This window comes from Cladophialophora immunda (genome assembly GCF_000835495.1).
Source record: "Cladophialophora immunda strain CBS 83496 unplaced genomic scaffold supercont1.8, whole genome shotgun sequence".
Classification (NCBI taxonomy): domain Eukaryota; kingdom Fungi; phylum Ascomycota; class Eurotiomycetes; order Chaetothyriales; family Herpotrichiellaceae; genus Cladophialophora; species Cladophialophora immunda.
Window position 1 is genome coordinate 963,170 of NW_015622548.1, and position 16,380 is coordinate 979,549.

Consider the following 16,380-nt stretch of genomic DNA (forward strand, 5'->3'; position numbering starts at 1 on the left):
TACTCGTGCTAAGGCCGTGGGATATGGGCTCGATGGCTCGATGGGCTCGATGGAACCATGGTCCACGGCCAGGGCGTTCCCACGTTTCCTGTTCCTCGACAGGGCTCCCGTGGGCGCTCCCCCTTTTTAGGAAGCCTGGGCAGCTGGGCGGGAAGGGGAATGGTAACAGGCCTGTAAATGACCCGGTAATACATGGTAATATGGTGGTTAGGCAGACTGTCATTCATAAATCCTGCCTGGCTGGCCCAAGTTTTTGGTACCTGACCAGACTCTGGGTACCTGGCGAGCTCTGGGACTTGACCTCATCATCATCATTACCTTCTTCCTCAGATTCCTTCCTCCCAGTTCTATTTCGAGTGATTGCCAGTGTTGGTGTCCATGACACAGTACCGAGTACAACGGGCTCGACAACTGGCTTGAGTACTGTCTCCAGCCGCTACTACCAGGAAAGAGTCAGAAAACAAAACCCAAATTCCCCCTCCTTGAGATTTTTCTCTGTGACGCGGCCCCCTTGCTTCCTTGCTTTGCTTGTCTGCTTCCCTCCTTGCTCCCCTTGCTCCCCTTGCTCCCCTTGCTCCCAGGTTCCCTGGCTCAAGGTAGCCTCCGCGCTCCTCTCGTCTCTCGTCTTCCTCCAGCCCTGGTTCCGAGCACCACCAAGGAATAACCCATCATGCCTTCGCCCAGGGCTGCTTCTTCCACAGCGTTTCTGCCTTTTTCTTCGCCTCCACCTCTCGCTTGGTTAAACTCGGAAGAGTTGGCGGAGGCGGGTGGTCGACAGGGGCAAAAAAACCGCTCCTTCTGCACCAAACTCTCCTTGCTTTGCTTCTCCTCCTCTACTACCTCTTCCCGGGTTTTCACCTTTTTTTTTCTCTCTCCCCCTCGTAGAATCCAGGCAATCGCTTCCCTTGGCCCCTGGTCCCGGACAAAGAAGAAACAATCATGCCTGGCCAAACTACTACAGGGACATCAACTGCTAACGTACATACTTTGGCCACGGCTCTTCGACGCCCTTTTTGCCCTTGGTATGTTTCCGTCCTATCTCCCTTGTCCCTGTCAAACCCCCCCCCCCCCCGGTCTCGTAATGCGCAATTCTGCTATTTCATCCATCCTCGCTTCTTGGTGCATAATTTTTCGCCTCCCCAGGGTTCATCTGTTTGCCATCTCGAATCACGACAGAATCTTCCACTCATCTTCGGTCTTGGCTCGAGAAATGCGCCTGCGCCCATGTCCGTCTATTCCTGCCATTCTCCCCCTTTCTCTGGCAACCCCTAGCTCACTCTCCCGCTTACCCAACTTATTGTCCACCTTGAGTATTGACCCTCCAGATCATCCGGTTCTGTCCGTCACGATGTACAAGTATAGTAAAATGGTCCCATCAAACGGGCGATTGCCTAGGAGCGAGTCCATTGTAGTGAAGTCGGACTTAACTCACCAATTGTCATAATGGAGCACGTGCAAACTACCAGCTGGGAAGCCCCCATCGTCAGTTCAGCTGACGGCATGAGCTTCTACTGCAACACCGCTTTCTGGGTCAAGCAGATGGCTTGGACGGCATCTGGACGGCAGACACAAGTGCATGTCAAAAGCCTCGCCTCACCACTCCGCTGACCTGTTCTGCTGCACAGGACCCAATCTGGTCGTCTCAGTGTGTCCGCTGACGATGCATCCCTCCACATTCCTCCACGCCGACACGAACTCGTGAACCAGCAAAAGAACCGGCCCTTACGCATTCAAGAATCGCGCATCTGCAACCCGCCTGTCGCATCGTGCCGACCAGCTGCGGCTTAGGTCGCGCGGTGCAAGAACCCTTTGGACCGAGCTCGATCAAGAGCGCACGAGTTGACATGCATGGAATGGCGATTTCTGCACCGCGCCGCATACGTGGCAGATGCCATCTCCAATCTTTCTCGGATCCTCCGCTGCAGCTGCGAGTCAATAGCCTGCAAACCCCCACACTGATGACCACCGCTTGGACCAGATTACAATCTGGTGTTCACTCTGCGGAGCATCTAGAATGTGGCCCGCGTGCTTCTTGTTGTTGTGGTCGTGGTTGTGGTTGTTCGCACACGCACTCTCCTTCTAGCCTAGACTCGCCCATACCACAGAGGCGAGCCCATGCGCCGATCACAAAAAAAAGAGCCTGCGGTTTGACACAAAAATATGCTCTCTCTTCAGCCATTGAATCGAGGGACGGCGCAGTCTGACGAGGGAGGCCTGGCTTTCGACGGCCTTACGGCACTTCAACGTATCTGCCCTATGAAGTAATCAGCGGAGTCCCTTCGTTGGCATCTGGGGGCATTGCACGGTGCAGAGCAGATCATGCTGTCCTCCGTAGAAATCGAGTAGTTTCTCCTGCATGTCATATGTACAGCTGACTTAACATGGAAACAACGCTCGGTTGGGTGTCGGTGGAAGGTCTCTCGCACCAGTCCGACGGACTTTATTTGCGGGCGTGGTCGATCCTTGAAGGAGTGGTTGACTTGACCTGATGTCAGACTCGGATACTTTGACGGTGGATGGGAGACGTGGAAAATGCCCTTGAAATGACCGGTATTGGCGTATCCAAGAACCGACCCATCGGGCCTCACTAGCCCACGCTAGGCACCCATCATCCGTCCGGGCAGCCAACTTGATGGATTTCCCCCCCTTCCATCAACACTGCGGCACCGCCTCAACAAGTCCACAAGTCCACAAACCCACACGTCCCTAAGTCCGGGTTTCGGTCGACAAAAAGCTACCTGGACTATAATTCCTTCAATGCGACAGCGGCACCTGCTAGTCGTGTCCACGTTGCTTTCGGCCCCAGAAGATCGTCTCATTTAGGCGTCAACAAGAGTCCCTGCACACCTCTGTCGACCCCCCGGGCCACCTACGTGTCGGGCGCAGCCAAGAAGTTGCGAGATGAGATGGAGACGGACACTGGCAATTGGCACAGTCACCTTGAGCCAACCAAAGGCGGACGACGTACATACCTCGTGCCAGGCTGCTGACCCTGCCGTCTGAAGCGAGCCCTGACATTCCGGGCGCGGATACTGTGTACGACTACGAGCACTCATCCCCGAATGTGTCTGGCACTGATTATTGATCTATTCTTGTGTCTGCTCGCCCTGGAACCTGACTAGCCTCCTTTCTCCGCAACGCCGGTAAGGGAAAAAAAAATGACCTGTACCTGTTTCAGAAAAAGCTCAAGAGGTGGCAGCCAGGCCGATAACCGGATCGAAGGTGGATCGAGTTGACGTCGTGCTCCCTCGCTTGTCGGGTATGTCGGGCGCCCTCACTGGCCGGCAGATAAGACCAGAGCAGGACCTCCCTGACGGGCAGACGCACCCCGGATTTGACCACGCCTCCATCACATCATTTGTCCTGTGCGCCCAAACGCCCTAAAGCCTCGGCGGGACAGGGTGCCTTGTCCCAGCTGTCCTCTGACGTGGGGGGCCCCTGCCCAGCACCGGGCGACTAGGATACCCGTTGGCTCTCGTTTGGCCTTCATTGGTTGGGTGCCACCGCCGTGCACCAAAAGCCCTCTTGTTTTCAGCTCCCGGCCGCCCAAAAGCGAGCACCAATCCTCTGCAGCGAAGCTTCGACGGCTTCCTCCAGGTTTCTTTCTGGACCTCGCTTCCGCGCTCCGGCCGTTTCGACCTGCACCTCGAAGGAAATGGGCGTTCCGCGTACAGCTCAAATCGGGAAGGGTCAGCATCATTTCCAAAGTTTGCGCCGTGACGAGAGGCTGGAACACTCTTCCATCCGCAAACCTCACCCGTCTATTTGCGAAAGCCAGTCTTCGCTGTCACACCGCCCCGAGGTGCATCTTCCACTCTTTGCGTGTCCTATCCATGTCGATTCGTCAACCCGTTCGCGAATCGTGTCACTGAGCTCGCAACCGCACTATCCGTCACGAGACCAGTTAGTTCAATTATTCCAAGGAATTTCTTCTCTTCTCGGACGAATCAGAAAACCGGGCAATGGCAAAATCATCATCTGTCTGCATTACATACATCATTTTGGGGACGGGATTCGCCATTGTGCGCTGGCAAGCTCTGTTTTCGCTCCCTGCGTCCGGTGCATTCCCCCACTCGTAAGCGCCGTGGGATGTATACGGAGTACTTGGTTCCAATTCGCGCTGGTCTTTTCCAGAGTAAACATCCCTAGCACCTCGCGTACCAACGGTGTGGAGAAGTCCAGGCATTGTTCGGAAATGACTTATTGCAGTCAAATGCACTCGTGACCTTGATATGCGACCATCAATTCCTGGTTTAGAGATTGACACGTCACGGTCAGCAGCAGCAGGTTGATCGAAACACTTCTTGATAGGGGCAAATTTCCGGCCAGACAAAGGCGAGTCCCGGAGTCAAGCATCGCCAGGGGGAAAGTACTACGCGCTCGTGATAGACCGGCACCTCCTGTGATGACCATCAGCGACCAAGGACACGATTCGTACAAGATACGTGCTTGGGGTTGGATCGAAGCTACTGCCGCGCTTCAGCTTGCCTCTATTCCATCTCTCCCTGTCTGCCTTTCTCGAACAAGAACCCTCCGGATTATCCGACCTTGTGGGGCTGAAGTCCAGGTCATGATGATGATGCACTGGATGATACTTTTCTGGTGCCTCTGGAACCGTGCAAATAGGCTTGGGTGTGACGACGTTCAAGCTTACGTTTTGGGCGATTCTGGTCCTCGTTTTCCGCCTCTGGAGCCAATTCATTGGTGCTACCAAGCTGGACCGCACCGAGAAGTGGCATTCAGCTGCGGGTTTCTCTGTGGTTGACACAGGACTTGGACGTTGCCAGCCATTGCGTCCACCAAACCTGGATGCGCGAATTATCAGCCTGGTTTCGGTAGGCCCTTGCCCACGACAACCGCTCATCTGTGGGCATCCAAACGGCTACCACAGCCAAAACGGACCCTTGGGACACTGGTTCAAGTACCGTTACCCATTCTATATTTGACAACTATCTCGCCGGAGGATAGAAACTCCGGCAACTCCAGGGGTAATCCTTCGGGTTCAAGCAGCAATCCAAGCTATGTGGATATCCCCATCACCTGATAGACAACGAGGATCAAAGGGTCTGTCTGCCTTGGGATGATCGGGGTCTCCAAACTTGGGCCAAAACCTGAAACGCCAGAAATTTGGTCGACTGCGGAGAAACTCAGCCCCGGGACCGAAGTTGCCCATATCTTTCGCAATCTAAGTCCAAGATAAGGTTATCCTCCGACAAGCGATCGCTCTTCGAAAAGGGGCTGTCGCTTCCTTTAGTATTGCCTGCTGGACGAGATCAATTTCGAACCCCCACATCAAGGATGAGTGCAGCCTTCCTCGCCGATGGACTCCTGCAAGCAACTCAGGGTCCATCCCGGGTCAATTGATGGGGGAATGAGCAGCATGGCGAGGAAGCGCAGCCTGAAACTACTGGGACCTAGGCTAGCGCGGGTCCAGTATTGCTTGCGATGAGCCAAAACACACGCAAGTCGCATCAAACCTTTTGTCTAGTCATGACGCGGCCCTTCGAGTCGGTTACCAATGTTTGACAGTGTACTGACAGGTACGGCAGAAACAGGTATCAAGACCGTATCCTGGCCATCCAGAAATCTTGGCCATATCTCGCAAGGACAACTCGAGTTGTCGTGATTGCTGAGATGAAAGATCTCCACCGCAATCTTTCGGTCGCCGTTCATTGTTGGCATGATTATTATACACCGAGAGTGATCGTCCATCCGAAGACCATGATCTCGACCCTGTAGCGGGACGAAGGCCTCTCGTCAATCCTTTCATCAAAGACACAAAGAAGGGACACTTATCGTACAACGGTTGCTCTATGTCTTTCGTTGTCGGTAACACTCAGTTGATTTTCTGCCCTCTGCATAGGGCCGTCCAATAGACATCCGTTCCGACTATTATCTGCGTCACCGCAGGTACGGCTGCGCAAGGTGAAAGCTGCAGTCCGAAAGGCCCGTTACCCTCCGATTCGACTGGCTGCGCATTCATCCATTCGCGCAATGTCGTTCATGCAAGCAAACCGACGTGCGTGACGCGCGTGCGAGTCCCGAAATCCTATCGACGACTAACTTTTGGGCTTTATTCTTCCTTTTTCAGCTAACCTCCAATGGTGGCGAGGTGTGGCTACATTCGGATGCACCTATATGCTTCCGAAGTGGATGGCTGTGTCCTTGGTATGTATGGCTCGCGGGGAAAGATGAACGGTTTGGTCCAACCCAAGCTGGGCCTACATGCGAGCAATCGAACGATGATCCGAAAGCTTGAATAATTGATTGATTGAGTGACTGATTGAGATCGAAAAGTTTGCACTTGGTCGAGCCAAAGGGAAACGCATCCCCATTTGACAGTCGGTCTGTCTATCCGATACCTAGGTGTCCAGTCCTCGGTAGGTAGGTAGGTTGTGCATCTACTTGTTCAGCTGTCCCTGTCCTATCTAGACGTCACGGATCCGCGGGCCCGCAGCTGACAAGACGACATAGATATCCAGCTCGACGGTCCCTTCTCCTCAGGGCCCCAGCACCGGCAGCTCCGTCCGCTTGAACCCGACTGGAAAGAAAAGGCAGGGGAGCCAGCCCCAAGGGCCAGCGCAAGAGTCAAAGTCAAAGTCAAAGTTCAAATGCTAAGGCCCAATGCCCAAAGCCCAGCGCAAGTCCTGGCGCAAAACAATAACAATAACAACAACAAGAAAACGAAAAAAAAAGGATACATCAGCAAAGAGGAGCGTGGACTACTACTGGGCAAGGGAAAGCAAGGTAAGGTTTAAGAAAAAGGGACAGGAAATTAGAGAAGGCAGGAATCGAATCACGAAAAGTAGATCCCAGTCTCGAAAGGGGGTGGAGTATACAATCACAGCAAAGACGAGAGACAGGTCGTTTTCAATGTTTTGCATACCGACCAAGTGTTAGAACAACAAACATTTATCACTTCGTCATGGTTCCTGGGTCGTGCGAACACATGTCCAAAGCAGAGCGAGACATCATCTCTTTCGTCACTCGCCACCATCTCTTCAATTGAGACTTTGTCACATCAACCCAAAGCTCCGAAAACACATGGATGGTCCTTGTCATACATACGCCTTGCTGAAATCTCAAATGTCCGTAGTTCTACAACATACCAGTGCCAGACACATTACTCAGCTGTGACAAGCTCTCCGTTACCATACCAGGCACTCAGCCACATAGACTTTGAAGTCGTACGCAGAACGAGAAACTTCTCCCACAATCATGACAACCTCATGGCAGAGGTCACTGCATCACAAGAGTCCACTAACCGTCCGCAATCCGCCTCCTTTTTCTCGCTGTGCCCGTAACTGATGCCGCTGGAGTACTCGGCGCTGCTCCTTCATCCTCTTTCTCAACACTCTCCGAGTGTCTGAGGCTCGGGTTGGCGCTGACAACGACGCTCACATTCGCACTCCCATTTCCACTATGGCTCCCCAGTGCCGGTGCATGGGGTGTTGACTTCAAGGCGCTCGGAACCGGGGTCGCCGCGGCGTGCTCGGTCTCTGTATTCAACCCAGCACCCACGTTTCCCAGTCTTTCAAGCTCAAGCTCTTTCCACTTCTTAAGCTTGGTCATAACGTCCTCGAACATCTCTCGCGTGTCAGAGATTATGCCGATCTCCTCGCTGGGACTGCCTTCGTCTGATTCTTCGCTCTCTACCGATCCTGCGTCACGATCACCATCCACGTCGTGGGATTGGGGAGCAACATCTCCACCTCGTTTCCTTAGGCGTAGAGAGCGGCCGAATCCTCGTTCTGAGCTTGGCAAAGGGTTGAACATGACTGCATTTGCAAACATCCGAACGAGCTCCGTCTCGAGCTGCGCCGAGTTCACGATTCCTTTTGGAGGGACAAGGTCTTCTGTTGCTCCGACAATGTAGACTCCATTTCCCAGCGCCCTCTCGCCCCCCGTCGAATTCCCATCCAACGCAGTCGCGGCTGCCGTGGCATTGGCCGCAGAATTCTGCTCACTCTCACCTTCATTCCCTCCTACAGTTTTGCTTTCGGTTCTCTCTTCGAACGCCTCAATTGCCGCCAAAGCCGCTTTCCCTCCTTTCGTGATCGCCGCCTTGATGCTCTTCAGATCCTGGGGTTTTGATACAAGATGTTTATATCCCGGCGCATCGCGCTCGGAAAGCGGCTTGGCGAAGATGCTTGCGAGTTTGTGGGAGACGAGGTCATTCAGTAAGAGCTGAGCCGTTTTTGCGAAGCTTCTAGATACACAAACGAGTGAAGGATCGTGCGACATAGAGGCCGATAATTGGCGATGCACAGAGGGTTGAGAGAGCATACGTGTTGCTGCCGTGGTTGCTGGGGATGGTAACTGTGATACGAGCGACGCAGGAGGAGTGGCAGAATCGCGGTCTAGTGAACGCTTGCGTTTATTTGTGGCGGCAGCTGGTTGGACCAGATCAGCCTTGGTCGTCGCAGTCGTGGTTCGAGGTCTGCCTCGTCGAGTGCTGGTTCTTTGGGGCGGCTGCTCCGTGTCCGACGGTATTGGTACAGGAGTACTGGGTGGTTCAGCCTTGATCTTTTGAGCCTGTCCACCCTTCTTGCGCCTATCTGTGGGTGTATCCGACGTGAAAGAGGCAAGCGACTGTGATCGTGACCCAGCGAATGCGCTGGGGGTCGCACTTGTTGCTTGTCGGCCTCTCGCCGTCTGTGCAACTTCTCGAGTGGGAATGCTACTTTCTTCGGCCTTGTGGTCTGCCTTGCCGGGAGATTTGGTGACCTTTCCTCTCCGAGTCGGCGATTCCGTATCGGTGAGAGGACTAACCTCGCGCTCTGGTCGAGTCGGGCTGGATGGCCGTACACCAACGGGAACTTGAGAACGCCTCTTCCATGGCGTTGACGATCTTCCTCTCGGTAATGCTTGCCGCGAGTCGCTTCTAGGTACTGGTGTCACGTTCGCAGAACCAGGATAGCCATAGTATGGCTGACCAGGCTGTGGTGATGGCCATATTTGAGGATGTGGAGACTGCCCCTGGTAGTGGATCGGCGCACTTTGAGGATACGGGGCGTATCCCGGATGATGTGGAGTTTGATATGGTATTGTAGGCCGCCCAGGAGGTGATTGCATGTAATATGGAGAGTTAGGATATGGCGGAGGCTGGGCATACTGAGGCGGCATATGATGAGGCCAGGGAGGTTGCTGTGGGTACCCAGCATACCCTGGATATGGTTGTTGAGACTGCATTGGAATAGGAGATCCTCTTCCCTGACCAGATGCCGAACTTCCGCGCTTTTGAGGAGGAAATTCTGCAGGTGGAGGCATGTGAGGCGATCCCGCATACTGTGGTAATACCGGTACGGGTTGGCCTTGAGGACCAGGCTGAAAATGTTGGGGGTTAATAGCGCCATAGTTCGGTCGTTGAGGCGAAGGGACTGGAAGAGTGCGATGAAATGCTCCTGGCGACAGATGAGGATGTGCCTGAGGAGGTTGCGACGGTCTTATCGAAGCAGAGTCCGTTGATACTTTGGGAGCAAGGGTGGGAGTACTGGGTGCAGGAGAACGAGCAGGCGCTACAGGTTGGTGCAGGCTGCTGCGAACAGATGTAGGCGACGCCTCTGCATCTGGTGCTGGAGTCGCTGCCGCCGCGCTCGAGGTGAGCTGCTCGGTTCGATTGACCTCGAGGTTAGCAGGCAGCGCCGCGGCTGCGGCATCAGTGCTGCTCTCAACCGCTGGTGGCTTAGGGATTGCCTCTGCGGTCGTCTTGGGTGGTTCAACTTGTGCCCTTTTCGTTTCTTCAGTATCGGTTTGTTGCTTGTTATTGAGGTCTTCAGCCTTTTCCAGTTCTGCGATTTCAGCCTGCAATCTGAGATAGTCTTCCTCTTCCTGCCGAATCTCTTTTATGGTCTGCTCCCTGAAGCGAGCATACAGCTTGTCCACCAGTGCTTGCAGGATTCTTTGTTCATCTCCATCGTCGCCTCTAGTCGCGGCTGGAGATGGAGCTGGCGAAGTGGACAACTTTCGCTTTCGCGGATTTGTACCGTTTGGACCGTTGTCGCCATTGACCATGGAAAAGGTCTGCGCATTCCTTTCTTCGACCAGGAGCTCATGGTACAGTCCTTGCAGCGCTGCGGCCGTCAAACGAGTCTGGTCATATGTTTCGCTGTCCCGGATAAGTTGGTTGGCATTCAAGGCGGTCGCGATGCCCTCAAAGGCAGCAGTATCAGAGCCATGACAGGCAACAGATTGGCAGAAGGCGAGTGTCTCATAAGGCGTGTAGGCTTTTAGTGAAGGCATCCCATCGTCGCGGTGGTGGAAGGAAGAAGTCGCTCTGGTTACAGATGCGACCGAGCGTGCCTCTTTGGGAAGGTGAAACCACGATCCCTAGGGGGCAAAAAGGGCCCAGAAACGCGTCAAGGGACGGCCTGGGACGTCAAGGGCACCAGGAGGGTGGTGGTGGAGATGGAATGAAGGAAAATGTGGTGACACGAAATGAAAGTGCTCAGTGCTCAACGGTGAAATTTGCAAAATTGTTTGATGCGACAGACACGCTACACACTGTTTGGTGCGGGAAAGTGCAAGGCGTAGAGGAACGGAAAGCAGGTGATGCAACTGGTGCTAGCCTAGCCGAACGTTCTTGGACTTTTCGGTGCCCAGCGAGCGCCAGCTGCTCTCAGCGGTTTCAGGGTCACTAGGCGTAGGCGGTCAGTTACTCCGGGCTAGAGCCCGGGGATCGGCATGCCCCAATCATCTTGAGGAAGCCTAACACATCTAGTCGCTGCGCCCTAAACTCTCCCAGTGGTGGCCAGTCGTGCCAGTTCCTCAGGGACCATCTTGACCGGTGAACCCCTTTTGCTAGGATGCTGGGCGCGACAATCTCGTCAAGGATGCGGTCTGCCTCAGATGGCAGACAGGCAATCACGACCTCTACTCCTCCTCCATCGCACCTGGGCAGACGGCATGAACCAGTCTGCCTGAGGCTCAGCGCACTTCTTGCTCCCCAAGGCTTCCTTCACTTGACCTGCATCAAGTGACTCATTCGTTGATTTCGATCTGCTGCCTGTACGACTCATACGCAACTGCAACTATATCAATATCTCGACATCTTGGTTTCGCTTTTTGGCCCTTCGTTGTCCTCCTGTCCACCTCTTTCTTTACACGATATCATACACGACCGAACGATACAATGAGCGCATCCAACGAAGCCAATCCCGATGCGGGCTGGCAACCCAAAGGGCGCCCCCAATCGTGAGCCTCGCCCTGCAAGAAGCCGTCAAGGCAAACACCCAGAGGATTCCCGAGATGCTAACTCGATGATGCTGCCCAGAACAATCGCCCTTGACTTCTCTGCTGCCCTGGACGATCTTTTCAAGCTCAACGGCATTGGCGCACTGGAGGAATCTGTGGTTCAGAAGTACGCCATATCCTGGCCCTTCTCTCCCCCCCCCCTTTTGCCGAGCGAAATGTCACTGACAGCAATGCCTTGAAATGCAGACAAGACACAGTCCTCTCCCAAAGATACGAACTCGAGACACTCGAGACAAAACTGCGCGAAGCAGATGAGAAGCTGAAACGCCTTGAAGCAAACCACAGACGGCAGCAAAGCCAAATGATCACCAAGCAGAAACCCGTGTCTGCCGATACTTTCAATGCTGCAGACAATGAAACGGAGGAAGACAGCTCCGGAGACAGTGACGGTCAACAAGGGAGATCTCCTTCGTCAGGGAGAGCTCATGGGACCGGATAGGATCTCCCAAGAACATGACTGCCGGTTCCTGATTGTTCACTCATGCCAATCCCCGGTGTTGCTACATAAATGACGGTTGGGTTCGTACCTTGTTTGGCTTTGGGCTCGCAAACATACCCTTTTTGTGTTATGATGCATTGGGTAGAAATCAGGCTGTTTTGGCGTTTAGGGTACAATGAGGCTTCTCACGGTCCAGAGAGATCGAAGAATCTGCCTTCGTTGGACACATCTGTAGAGAGTACTCCATTGCTCTAATCCTAATGGTACAGCGACGAGATTCGCTTCTCACATTTTGCTCTTCGGCGGCGAGGTCTTGGTGATTACATGACATGTGTGGCTATTTCTGATGTCTCGAACGACATGGGTCGAATTTTGCTGTAGATTCTGTTTGCCCTGATTCGTCCACCAAAGCGAACCCGAACAAGTAGCCTCGTTAGTCCTATCAACCCCAGCCCCAGCACCACCAGGACGTCCTAAAAGTGCAGGGTGGCTTAGGCAATTCACGCACATTTTAACCCGGTGCATAGTCCTTAATGCAAGGCCCCCGCAGCGAAAGACGGCACACAATCATAAGACGTACTTGCGGTACGGGCAGGTCGTCAACCTCCTGCTCCCTTCCGCGGCGTGGATTAATCAGATATACGCGTCAATCCGGCCTTTTCCGGTATGGTGTGATTTTCTCGTCGCAGGGTGGGAGGTATCAAGAAACCTCTTCTGCCGTGCCCAGGTGCCTAGTCGACACGGTTTTGATAGCTGGATGTCCCGAGAGGTGGCCGGAAAGGGCAAACGGACGGCTTCAGAGTGCAAAGAGAATTCTCGACCTGGACAAGGAGTCCCGTTGGTTCTCGCCATAAGTACAAATTAGAGTTGAGAAGAGCCTGGCTGCGAGGGTTCCAGTTTGTTGTACAAGGTGGTTGTGTATATAACTGCCTCCCCAGAGTTCCTGCCCGTTCGGTTTTCAGACACGGAGCGCCATTTGGGCCATTTTGACGCGAAATCACCGCCAGGTCCACGTCGAGGTCTCCTCCATTGCATCCAAAGAAAAGAAAACAGTACATAACATGGCGACGACGATGAAGGCCGTGGTGATTCACGAGGCCGGCGGGCCCGAAGTCCTCAAGATCGAACAGCTCTCGATCCCCACGCCCAAGGAGGACGAGGTCCTCATCCACATCAAAGCCTTTGGGCTCAATCGCTCCGAGCTCTTCACTCGCCAGGGGTACAGTCCCGGCGTGAAGTTCCCTCGCGTGTTGGGGATCGAGGCTGCCGGCGTCGTCGAAAAGTGCCCCGGCGGCAAATTCAAGGTCGGCCAAAAGGTCGCCTCCGCGATGGGGGGCATGGGCCGCGATTTCGACGGCGGATACGCCGAGTACACCTGCGTCAAGGCGGACAACACGCAGGCGCTAGACACGGACCTGGACTGGGCCATTGTGGGCGCCGTGCCAGAGATGTTGCAGACGAGTTATGGGTGTCTCTTCAAAGCCCTCAAACTCAGGAGCGAGGACCGTCTGCTCATTCGAGGTGGGACGACCTCGATTGGGTTGGCCGCGGCCGCCATTGCGAAGAACCATGGTTGCTTTGTTGCGGGCACAACGAGAAATGCTGGAAAGGCCACGGCCGAATTGATGCACAAGAGTGGAATCGATCAGGTCTTCATCGACGACGGGCACGTCGCCGAGCAGGTCAAAAACAACAAATTCGACAAAGTCTTGGAGTTGGTAGGGACAACTACTCTAAGAGACTCCTTGCGGTGTGCCGTCGGAGGTGGAATCGTCTGCATGGCCGGCATCGTTGGCAAGTACTCGACTGCTTTGTATTTCGTTTTGAGTCGTGCTGATGATAATCTCTCAGGGAATAGTTGGACAATGGAAAGCCTGTCTCCAATGGAGCTCATCCCCCATACTGTCTGTTTGACTGTTTACTCTGGTGGTCCAGACGAATTCAAAGAGACCCCCCTAAACGACTTGCTCAAGCAGATCGAGAGAGGCACCTTGCCTATCCAGATTGGGAGAGTGTTCAAGTTGGACCAGATTGTCGAGGCTCACGATACCATGGAGAAGAACCTTGCCCGCGGCAAGATTGTCGTCTTGACGGATTAGAGAAGGGCAAGGAAGTACAAAGGACGGGCACTCCTCGTGATTGTGATTCTCTAATCAACCGCATTGAGAAACGACGCTGGTCGCGGGACATGACATAGCAGATTGCAATCCAGATATGGATAGAATGACATGCTCTTTTCCACATCTCCGTCGAATTCAAGTAAACAACTCTGACCATTTGCCGCCACCAGCGAGAATTAATGGGGCAGACATCCGTTGAGCTCTGCGTCGGTATAGACCCAGTGCTTTAGATTCCAGCCAGGGCAGCCCTGCGGTGCATCTTCTCTCGTTTCTTTGCGCCGCTCATCGGCTTACGAGGGCGCGCAGCTCTGTTCGTCTGAGGCTTTCCTGTATTCCACATTTGCCACACACCGAGGCAGTTTCTTTGTCCGATGAATTTGCCGTTTGGCGTGAAGACCTCGACTTCAGGAAAGTTGAGAGACGGCTCCGAGTCTTCACCGGTCCGAACAGAGGTGAAGGGGGTAAACGTGCTTCTGCCAATGGACAGACCTTCAGCCGTGGGCACGCCCGACCTTCCGATGTCTGATCCGGTAGAATCTTCAGCAGGCGACTCAGACTGATGTACGCGTTTGCTTTTCCTGGCCTGGCAGGCCAGTTCCACCCATCCAATTCCTTCGATGAGAATGTCAGTCGCGAAGACGCGGAATGGCAATTTCTCAATGTTAACCCCAGCTCTGATCATAGAGCCGGCTCTAGACTTTGTGACATCGGTCTGCAACTTGAATCGACCGGCAGAAGACATGCAAGTCCCTGCCCCTTCTGCCAGGATCGATTCCACACCGCTTGCGCGCTCTTGCATCTGCGTGCCCCATGCTTTCTCCGTAGACGTGACGTGGGTTTTGAGCGGAACAAAGGGATACGCCAGCACGGTGGTACTCGGGTCGGATTCATCGAGGAGCGGCGTGATACGGACTAGTCCCCCTCCCAAGAGCAGAGACTGACCAGGCTTGATAATGTGCTGAGCGACGGTTGGACGTTGTGTCATGACGAGGTCAGCCTTGTCCTCGGGTTTGACATATTGCTCAAGGCCCCCGCGTTCCAGACCCGGCATGTCAATCAGCTCTCCCTTGTGGTTGCCGAAGGGAAGTCGGATTGGGGATGCCGTTGTCCCCGGCAGACTTGACACCAGAGGCATCGCCGGAAAAGGAACTTCCGGCTGAGGAGGAGGCAACAGTTTCTTCTCAGAGAAAAAGCCGGTATCGGTTGACTTATGCGGAGACTCGATCTCCTGCTGTCGCTGAATTTCTGTATACACAGGCGCCCTGCTGTACGAGCCTTTGGGGAAAAGGACCTCAAAGAGGTTTGACTTTCCCACATTGAACTTCCCAACGAGCCAATTGCCGCCACCCCTTTGCCAAATACTTTCTTTGATGTCCTTTGTCCACCATCCTCGTTTCGACGAGACCAGATGCACATTGCCCAGCCTGAGCTTTTGTCCCATTCGACCCAAGGCAGTCCTCAGGATGGCGATGAATTTGGGCATCATACTGTCCACCATCTCCTTGGTTGGAGCTAGCAGATCGGACCGGGTGATGATGAAGGATACAGAGGGCCGGGATGAAAACGAATGCTGAGACCTACGATTCTGAGTTCGAGGTTTCGCCAAAGCCAAGTTCTTGTAAACGGAAGGGATGAGAGACATGGGGAAATCTGCAGCATCAAGGACGTGGTAGACATGATTCCTGGCGAAGGGAGATTCCGCGATCGAGTCCGCGATGGCTTCAATGGAGGGATGGGCAATGGGGGCACCTCGCGAGTCATGGATCAAATAATGACATCTATCGCAGACAGGAGGTGTTACATGGACTTGATGCTGGACTATACCGTGCTCATTCCTGTGACTTTCATCATCTTGTGAGCTGATCGGGGCGCCGACGTGTGCCCCGTCTGCGTCAGCGTGTCCTTCATTCTGCAGCCGACTCGAGGCCTCGAGGTCTCCGAGGTATTTCACCACTGCTTTTCTTGACAATGTATAAAACCCCGCCTCTCCAGCGTCGACATCTTGGGTGAGAGCGCCACACCCAGGACAGGATACTGGAAGGCGTGCAGGATTGTGATTTCTCTGTTCGGGCTGCGCGTTCGGGGACGACGAGGCACGGCTCAGTGCCTGTAGAGAAACATTTGTCCGCAGCACAGGCCGAGAGAGGGTTTCTGGACGAAGTCTCTCGAACTCAGCCGCGGCGCCGGATAGAGGACGGTGGCTGGATGAGAGAGTTCGTCCGGGTTTGACGCGAGCGCAGAAGTAGTGGGAGCGCGATTTGAGGTTCGGTAAACATGACGGACGCCAGCACCGCGGGACCAATTCCATGTAGAAATCAGCTCATGCCCGTTGAAGGCGTCAGGACAGGCGTGCTGAGAAGAGGGAGGTAACCGAGATGGAAGCTATACGAAGCAATAGACTGAGGCGATGTCCGTACGTATACGAGTGGGTGCGTTTGAGATGTGCAGGGGAGGATGGAGAAGCAGTTTAGCGGTCATGCAAAATTCCATAAGATTTCGTCGTGTTTTTCCACGCGTGTGGTGTTTTCCGTGCAGCCTACGCCCATCCACCGATACCACCCTACAAGA

General features: G+C 54.1%; 4 protein-coding genes across 5 annotated transcripts; 2 read left to right on the top strand and 2 right to left on the bottom strand.

The window, feature by feature from the left end:
* Positions 1 to 6,857: 6,857 nt before the first annotated feature.
* On the bottom strand, positions 6,858 to 10,510 carry PV07_12377 (uncharacterized protein). The gene has a single exon (XM_016399898.1). It carries the CDS (start codon positions 10,240 to 10,242, stop codon positions 7,261 to 7,263), a length of 2,982 nt encoding a protein of 993 aa, XP_016242710.1. The 5' UTR covers positions 10,243 to 10,510; the 3' UTR covers positions 6,858 to 7,260.
* Positions 10,511 to 10,713: 203 nt separating this feature from the next.
* PV07_12378 (uncharacterized protein) lies at positions 10,714 to 12,045 on the top strand. Its single transcript, XM_016399899.1, has 3 exons — positions 10,714 to 11,193; positions 11,273 to 11,359; positions 11,440 to 12,045. The coding sequence occupies exons 1-3, from the start codon at positions 11,132 to 11,134 to the stop codon at positions 11,690 to 11,692; spliced, it is 402 nt and encodes a 133-aa protein (XP_016242711.1). The 5' UTR covers positions 10,714 to 11,131; the 3' UTR covers positions 11,693 to 12,045.
* On the bottom strand, positions 11,390 to 16,341 carry PV07_12379 (uncharacterized protein). The gene has a single exon (XM_016399900.1). It carries the CDS (start codon positions 16,118 to 16,120, stop codon positions 14,039 to 14,041), a length of 2,082 nt encoding a protein of 693 aa, XP_016242712.1. The 5' UTR covers positions 16,121 to 16,341; the 3' UTR covers positions 11,390 to 14,038.
* On the top strand, positions 12,217 to 13,935 carry PV07_12380. 2 transcript variants are annotated; one of them, XM_016399902.1, is made up of 2 exons: positions 12,217 to 13,486; positions 13,544 to 13,935. In XM_016399902.1, the coding sequence occupies exons 1-2, from the start codon at positions 12,754 to 12,756 to the stop codon at positions 13,789 to 13,791; spliced, it is 981 nt and encodes a 326-aa protein (XP_016242714.1). In that variant the 5' UTR covers positions 12,217 to 12,753; the 3' UTR covers positions 13,792 to 13,935. The 2 variants fall into 2 exon arrangements, with proteins under 2 accessions (XP_016242714.1, XP_016242713.1); XM_016399901.1 differs by having other exon boundaries at positions 12,217 to 13,935.
* Positions 16,342 to 16,380: the final 39 nt, after the last annotated feature.